Source organism: Dipodomys ordii, unplaced genomic scaffold (assembly GCF_000151885.1).
Source record: "Dipodomys ordii isolate 6190 unplaced genomic scaffold, Dord_2.0 Scaffold52, whole genome shotgun sequence".
In the NCBI taxonomy this organism is placed as follows: Eukaryota; Metazoa; Chordata; class Mammalia; order Rodentia; family Heteromyidae; genus Dipodomys; species Dipodomys ordii.
In genome coordinates this window covers 6,725,472-6,733,266 of record NW_012267268.1, presented here as the reverse complement: position 1 = coordinate 6,733,266, position 7,795 = coordinate 6,725,472, and the positions used below count along the sequence as shown (strand labels likewise).

The window sequence follows — 7,795 nt, the reverse complement described above, 5'->3', positions numbered from 1 at the left end:
CCTCAGCTCTTCAGCTCAAGGCTAGCGCTCTACCACTTGAGCCACAGCACCACTTCCGGCTTTTTTCTTTTTGCTTATGTGGTGCTGAGGCATTGAACCCAGGGCCTCAGGCATGCAAGGCAAGCGCCCTACCACTGAGCCACCTTCCCAGCCCCAATTTGTTTGTTCTTTATATTTCTGATCCACTTCTTGTTTTTCTTGTGTTTTTGCCTCTATCAGCTCTTGGATATGGTGTTAGTCTTCCATTTCTTTTCACTTTCACTGGAGTTCTTCCCGGGGTGGCTGCTGGCTTTTGGGGATCGTTTGCTGTCTTGGCTGTTGATTACAAAATTTTTCGCTGTGATTTTTTGTATGAGGATTCAGGGATTATTGGAAACTAATCCTGAACTCCAACTGTTTTGGTCAATAGGTGGCTGCCTTTCTTTGGTTCTGGGTTGGTTTCTGAGTCAATTGTTTAAGCCTGCTTTCAGCCCTAAGCTAGATGAGAGAGACTTTGCCTGGTCTGGTTTTGTTGGGGAGGGGCTGACCTCCATTTGCTGGTCTGACCCATGTGGGGCTCACTCATGTTAAATTCTGGTGGGCAGAACACTTCACCCTCTGCTGAGGCATGTGCTCAGTTCTTGACTTCAGTGTGGGACAGGTGGTTTAGGCAGCTCAGGTTCCTGCCTGGGACACTGGTGGGACTTGTTCAGCTGCCTGTTGGAGCCCACAGTTCCTGACTTCATCCAAGGACCAGCAGCCAATACTGTTTGCCCTCCCTACCAGGGGCGTTTTTGGCAAACCCCGGTAGGCTGGATGTATTCTACCAGTTGCTAGAGCCCACTCACAGTTCCTGACATTAGCTTGTGGCTTCATCTGCCTGATCCCCAGCCCAGGATATAATGGTTGGTCTCCTTCTGCCACCGGCTACTGAGGCGCCCAGGCGTGGGACCAACTGTGTTTGAGCTCCCTCTCAGGGGCACTCTTGGTCAAACTGTGCCAGGCCTTCTTAATCCATCCCTTCACTGTATTTCTATAGTACCTCTTCCTGGCAGGTGCAACATTCTACCTGTGAAATGTGTGAATTGTATGTCCTGTGTTTTTGTTGAATTCTTATGGCCTTTTTGTGAATTTATGTCATTGTAGACTGTAGTTATTACTTTTGTATCTTTTGTAAGATATGAAATACTTGATGACTAAATAAAAATAATTGACATTAGACTGGCAGCAGATAAAAAGGGAATATAAATCTTATCTACCCTATCCATTTCTTTATTCTCCAAGTACCCATTGAGTACATATATGTTGGATCAAGAAATAAGCCATGGTGTGTTTTGCAGCTTGTCTCAATAACATGTAGATTTTATTTCTTCATGTTTTCAATCAGGGCTAGCCTTCACTAGTGGAATGTGACAGAGTAACATGGATCCTAGTCCCTGAGAGGTCCACCCTTTCTTCTCTGGCCATCTTGGCATACTCCAGCTATTATGTAATGATCTCCAGGCTGTTTGCTGAGTGGTTGGAGATCGTGATAAGATGGCTCTAACCAGCAGCCAGCAACATGTGAGTGATGCCATCATACTTTTCAGCCATAGACTACAGCCACATGAATGACCCCAGACAACACTAGAGCGGGAGTCTCCTAGCTGAGTGCAGGCAACCCATAGACTCACATGGAAACACCATCAATACCGTCATTGTCATCATTGTTTTAAGCTACTAAATGAGCATGAAAACAATCCTTTTTGGGGGAGAACAGTATTGAGATTAAACTTAGTTTGTCATACTTGTTAGACGTCTACCCCTTAGTTACATCTCTAGCTCACAAATGGGTCTTACTTTGACTTCTCTTAGGAGAATTAACTAAGACGTTACAGAACTTATAGTTGGTGCTTTTCCCCCCTCTTCTTAATATTTCCTTATTAATAGTATACCTAAGAACCACAGGCTAGTATGGTATTTAAGGGGATGGAGATGGGCACTTTTTTTTTTTTTCTGGTTCAGGGGGTTGAACTCTGTGCATAGGTGCTTTCCTTAAGTTTTTGTGCTCAAGGCTAGCACTACCACTTGGGCCCCAGCTCTCCTACCAGCCTTTGTGGTTAGTTAGTCTTATGTACTTTCTTGTCCAATCTGGTTTTGAACTGTTATCCTCAGGTCTTAGCCTTCTGAGTAGCTAGTATTACAGGCTTGGAGATAGGGTGAAGAGAACACATGTAGTACTTGTTATATAACTAATTCCTCTCCCCCCCCCCACATAGGTTACATAAGAATGACAATACTTCTTTTAGGGAGGGACATTTGAGAGAGTAGGTGGGAGGCAGACCTTGCACTCTTGCACCTGGAAGATTTGGAACCACATGTAATTAATATTCCCTGAATACTTTCAAAAGCAGAGTTCAAGAAAATACTCAAAACCATGGGAAAACATACAAAAACAATAGTTCAATAAAAATAAGTTTAAGAGAAGATGGTCAGCTACTTAATTTTTTTTTACAAAATCAAAAACTCTTCTTAGTGTCTAAGGCTTCCAGTCTCTTTGATTTTATGGGTTTTGTACATAGAGCTTTTGTGATCTTTTGATTTTGCTAAGCCTTTATTATATAATTACCTTTCAGAAGCACCATCTTATTTGTTAACTCCCCCCCCCCTTCCTCCTCCCCTCCCTTCCCTCTCCCCCCTCCAATACTGCAGCTTAGCTTTTTTCACTCAAGGCTGGCACTCTTCCATTGATAATTGAACATAAGAGCCTAGTGAACTTTCTTGCCCAGGCTAGCTTTAAGCCTAATTCCAAAATCTCAGCCTCCTGAGTAGCTAGAATTATAGGTGTGAGCCACCAGTGCCTGGCTTATTTGTTAAAACTCTTACACAATTCTAGTTGAAGAAGAGGTTTTCTTTTTCTTTCCCCACCCCCTTTCTCTTTTGTGCTGGGACTTGAACCCACAGCCTCCTACATATTAGGTAATCTTTTTACTACTGAACTATATACAGGGACTGAGGGGAGATTTTCTTATGAATGAGGTCTTTCTCAGTGTTTATTTAAGGAATATGGAGATTTTGTTGTTGCTTTCTAGCTAAGCATGAAGTCTGACCTCCTTTCTCAGTTAGAACAGAAGTAGGCCAGATTTCTAATAAGGGTTTGAGGAGGTTGCATCCTTATAAAACTACTTACTCTTAGTTTTCTTGAGTTTCTTCATCTATAAATGCTATGAACCTACTTCCACACAGTGTCTTGGTCTTTAGGGCAAAACATCAAAAGGCCATGATGATGGTCCTGGTCATTCTCCTTTAGAACTCCCTGGAAAGTGGACAATAACAGAGGAACCTTTATAGAACAACAGCCCTGTCTCAAAAAGCGGGAGGGGAAGTTTACACACTTATTTTATGGAGTTTGTTAATAAACTAGAAGCAGTATATATAAATTACCTAGCATAAAATCTAACATCTCATCTAGAGGCTTTAAAATGGCGTTGTTAATGGAGGGGGTAACAATGTTCAAGAGGAAGTGTACTCATTACCTCACTCATGTAACTGTAACCCTCTGTATAGTATCTTTACAATAAAAAAAATAAAAAAAAATAAAAAAAATTCATCATCACTAAAAAAAATAAAAAAATAAAATGGCATTGTTATCATAATTGGATAATGTCTGTTGATTTTATACCAAAAGGTCTAAAGGAGTAAAAGATGTAGAGGTATTAAAATATGATTCTTTCCATAGTGGCTGAAAGTTATCAAAATAACAAATCATTATAGTGTTTAAAACAATAACGAAATATTATTTCCGTAATTTGGGTAATTTGCTTGCTTGGGAGGGTGTGTGTGTGTGTGTGTGTGTGTGTGTGTGTGTGTGTGTGTTAAGGCTTGAAATCAGGCACATACACCCACACACACAATCTAGTTTGGCGCCCCTCCTTTACTTCTGTGTTTTGGTTAATTTGGAGATGAGTCTTGTGGGTTAGTCTACTGTAGCTGGCTCAAATCTGTGTCCTGAGTAGCTAGGATTATAGGCATGAGCTACCAACATCTAGTTTATCTGCTTGCTTTTTAGACTTTCACTTACACAGCTAACTAGATGGTGGTCATGATGTTGGCTGTAGGTTGGAGCCTGTTGGTTCCTTCAACGTGACTTTTCATGTTTAAGTTCTAGACCAGCTTCTTTACAACATGGTAGCCCTAGGGTGACATTGTAAGAGAACCAGCCCTCGCGATTACAAGTCAAGTTTCTGCTTACTTCCCAGGGAAGTCCAAAGTCTCTTAGAAGAGACAGAATTAATCTGGCCAAGGAAGAGTAGCAGAGAATTTATACACTATAAACCTGATGCCTATTGATTTTTTTTTTCAGTTTTCCCATGTCATTGATACTATCCAGTATAAGAAAGGAAGAGTAATAATTTCTTATTAAAATACCTTTGGGTATGTGTACATGTATGTATGTGTGTATATATGTGTGTTGTGTATTGTGCATTGTGTGTACATACATACTGGGCATACTGGGCATACTGGGGCTTGAACTCAGAGCCTGGGTGTTGTTCTTTAGTTTGTTTGTTCAAGGCTGGTGCTCTACTGTTTGAGCCACACATCTACTTCTGAACTACTGGTGATCAATTGGAGAAAATATCTCATGGATGTTTCCTGCCTGGACTGGCTTTGAACCTTGATCCTCAGTTCTCACCTTTTTGCGTAGCTAGGGTTACAGGTATGAACTACCTGTTCCCAGCTGAAAATTGCTTTGTGCATGTTTTCTTTCTGGCCTACTTGTTGCCAGAGTGTGGAAATGATCAGAAAGCAGATAGCTTTTTAGTTTGAGGAAGGATTGCTCTGTGAGATTATGAGTCTTGTTGAATGCCTTCCTTCCCTCCCCAGGCCCCCAGCATGGATTTAAGACCATTCAATAAAAAATGAGTAGTCATGTGCTGGGGCTTTGAAGAAGGGTGCTTCTTGAGGCTGGGAAGGTGGCTCAGTGGTAGAGTGCTTGCCTTGCATGCATGAGGCCCTGGGTTCGATTCCTCAGCACCACACAAGCAAAAATAAGCTGGACATGGCGCTGTGGCTCAAGTGGTAGAGCACTAGCCTTGAGCTGAAGAGCTGAGGGACAGCGCCCAGGCCCAGAGTTCAGGCCCCACGACCGGACCGGAAAAAAAAAGAAAAAAAAGAAGGGTGCTTCTTGTTGTGTGACTTGATTTACGTGATTCTTATTTGTATCAAAAATATATGATTCTAAGGCAAGTGTGATAGTGTGTCCTTATAATCCTTGCATTTCAGAGGCTGAGGCAGAAGGACTGGGAATCAAGGACAATGTGACTTACATAGCAAGATACTCTCCTTAAAGTCTATGATTCTATAATTTGGAAGACTATCATCTTTTTTATGTTGAAATTAGTGATGGGCTGGGACTAGGAAAGAGGAGAATGACAATATTCATACTAGAAAAGTTACATTACATAAAAATTTATACTTATTTGACTATAGGACAAATTTATCTGCTAGAACCTCAGGACTGGGGTTTGTTAGTATCAAGAATATTTCTATTTACCATCAGGGAGGTATTGCATCTTGAAATTAAGTTTTTTTTGGGTCTTCCTAGTTTAGAATGAGAAGGATTGAGTAAGTTTTTTAGGAGAGAAGATATTGAAACAAGACACATGTGTATATTTGTTTTAGCAGCAACAGGTTAACCAGACAGCTTGTATATATAATTTGTCAAGTTAAAACAAATTTGGGGCTGGAGGGGTTAGTTCATTGATAGAGCACTTGTCTAACATACATAAGGCCCTGGATTTGCTCCCCAGTATTACAAAACCCAGTTACCTCATGTCCTGGGCTTCAAACAAACCTGATTTTTGAGAGCTGATTTTATAAACAGAACACCAGACTCAAATGCAATCATCAACAGAGAATACTGTGTCAGTAACTGAACAGAACATGAACCTATTTGCTTTTTCTCCTTTGTCTCCCTTTTTTTTTTTTAATTGTTGAAGGAGGAAAGAGAAAAAGCAAGAATTTTGATGTAGGTGCTGAGTGACTTTGGCTAATGTGACCCACCTGGACACTTGGCCTTTGATTTTTCTGTGATGTCCGCTCCTCTTCTACTACTTAGATTTTTGGAAGACTGCTAGTAAGGCAACATCTTACTAAGCTTTAATATCTATAGTGATTCATAGAGTGGTGTTAGGGTTTTTGATGGGAAGCAGAATTTAAGCAACAAATGCTAGCCACAGCAGAAGATTGCTTTTCTGACTAGTACATTTATAATTTGTGAAATTGTGAAGAATATCAACTTCATTGGCTCTTTCCTTTGGGTTTTGACGTTCTTCATAAAAATAATAATTTTGTTTTTCTGGTAGATTTGCCAAGCATTCATGCTCACATAGCACATGTGATTATAAACCATTCTGTAATGTGAATTTCTTTGTCTTTGATTTCATGTTTAATAATATTTGAATGTTATACTCTCTGTGCTGATTTGTTGTTCTCCTCTCTTTTCAGAATGGACTGCTGAATTATGAAGTATTTCAGACTCCGTAGTAGAACACTCCGCCGCTCACTTCTTTATCTCCTACTAGTTATTTAAATTGGACTTTTAATATCCTGCCAGCTGCTCTTCAGACACACATGGTGCATTGTTGCCATTCCCCGGATTGCATCTTTGAAACACAGGCTCTTAGTAACCTTCAGCGAACAAAGAGGCCACCTCCCGGGCTTGGCTACCGGGAGGGAGTCATCCTGACTGCCCTCTAGCTTTTGCTGGATCTGGATTTGAATTCCACCATGGAGCCTCGCATGGAGGCCTGCCTGGCCCAGGTGTTGCAAAAGGATGTGGGCAAACGACTGCAGGTTGGCCAAGAACTTATAGACTATTTCTCAGATAAACAGAAGTCTGCTGACCTTGAGCATGACCAGACCATGTTAGATAAGCTTGTGGATGGACTTGCTACCTCTTGGGTGAACTCTAGCAATTACAAGGTAAGCTGTGTTTTAAGAGGTGCTCTTAAAGGTGGCTGCCTAGGTAGACCAAAATTGATCTTAAAAAAAAAAATTATTCCTTTGTCAGCCATCAGCATGATTCCAATAAGATACTTATGCAGGTTGTGTCTCTGGGCACTGTTCTGGAGCCAGTATTTTTTGGTGGAGATCAAAAAATCCTTATTCTTAAGCTCTTTCAGAGAAGGCCAAGTGAAGAGATGAGGAGAGGATTTTATTTTGGGAAGTTTACAAGTATTTGCAGCCTTGAAGTTCAAGTGTATATTGTGTCTTGTAGTGAAGAGGTTTTGAGACCTTGGTGAGTAGCCCTTCATGAATAACTTCACTGCTGTCTCAGGATTCAAACTGGCAGTGGGATGTGAAGCATTTTATGTTCCAGTCACTGTTCTTAAGTCCACTGGGTATCTGAAAAGAAACAGTCTGGTTGTTAAGGACCCTTCTTTGACCTGTGGGTGATATAGATTTTTTTGACCTGTGGGTGATATAGCCTAGAGGATATCTTTCAGATTTAATGATTAAGGTTAATGCTCTTGTGTAGGAGTGAAGATTACCTCCTCATTTCTTGGCCCAAATTCCATCACTCAAATGAATTGTGAAAATTAACTATTTTACCAAAGACTGAAGACCACATAGAACCTAAGGTGCTAAGCAGGTCCTGCTCTCCTTTGAGTGGCCTCTTTTGGATCAAGGTTGGCTAGGAAGTTTGTGTGAGTGCTAAGAGGCATTATAGATAATTTAAAAGGGGTCTTCAATAGAAGTAGAATCTTTTGTGCTTTTGTTTGTCAACTTAGTCTTCTGAGATTAGTTTAGATTTAGAACATGGTTCTTTCAGAAT

The 7,795-nt window shown here is 40.7% G+C and overlaps 1 protein-coding gene across 3 annotated transcripts in view; it reads left to right on the top strand.

Moving 5' to 3' along the window:
* Clasp1 (cytoplasmic linker associated protein 1) overlaps positions 1-7,795 on the top strand; it is a 280,309-nt gene that overhangs the window by 51,961 nt on the left and 220,553 nt on the right. For all 3 annotated transcript variants that reach the window (XM_013020693.1, XM_013020692.1, XM_013020694.1), the window contains exon 2: positions 6,466-6,942. In XM_013020693.1, the coding sequence (XP_012876147.1) occupies positions 6,748-6,942 (195 nt within the window). In that variant the 5' untranslated portion in view covers positions 6,466-6,747. The remainder of the gene's footprint in view (positions 1-6,465; positions 6,943-7,795) is intronic.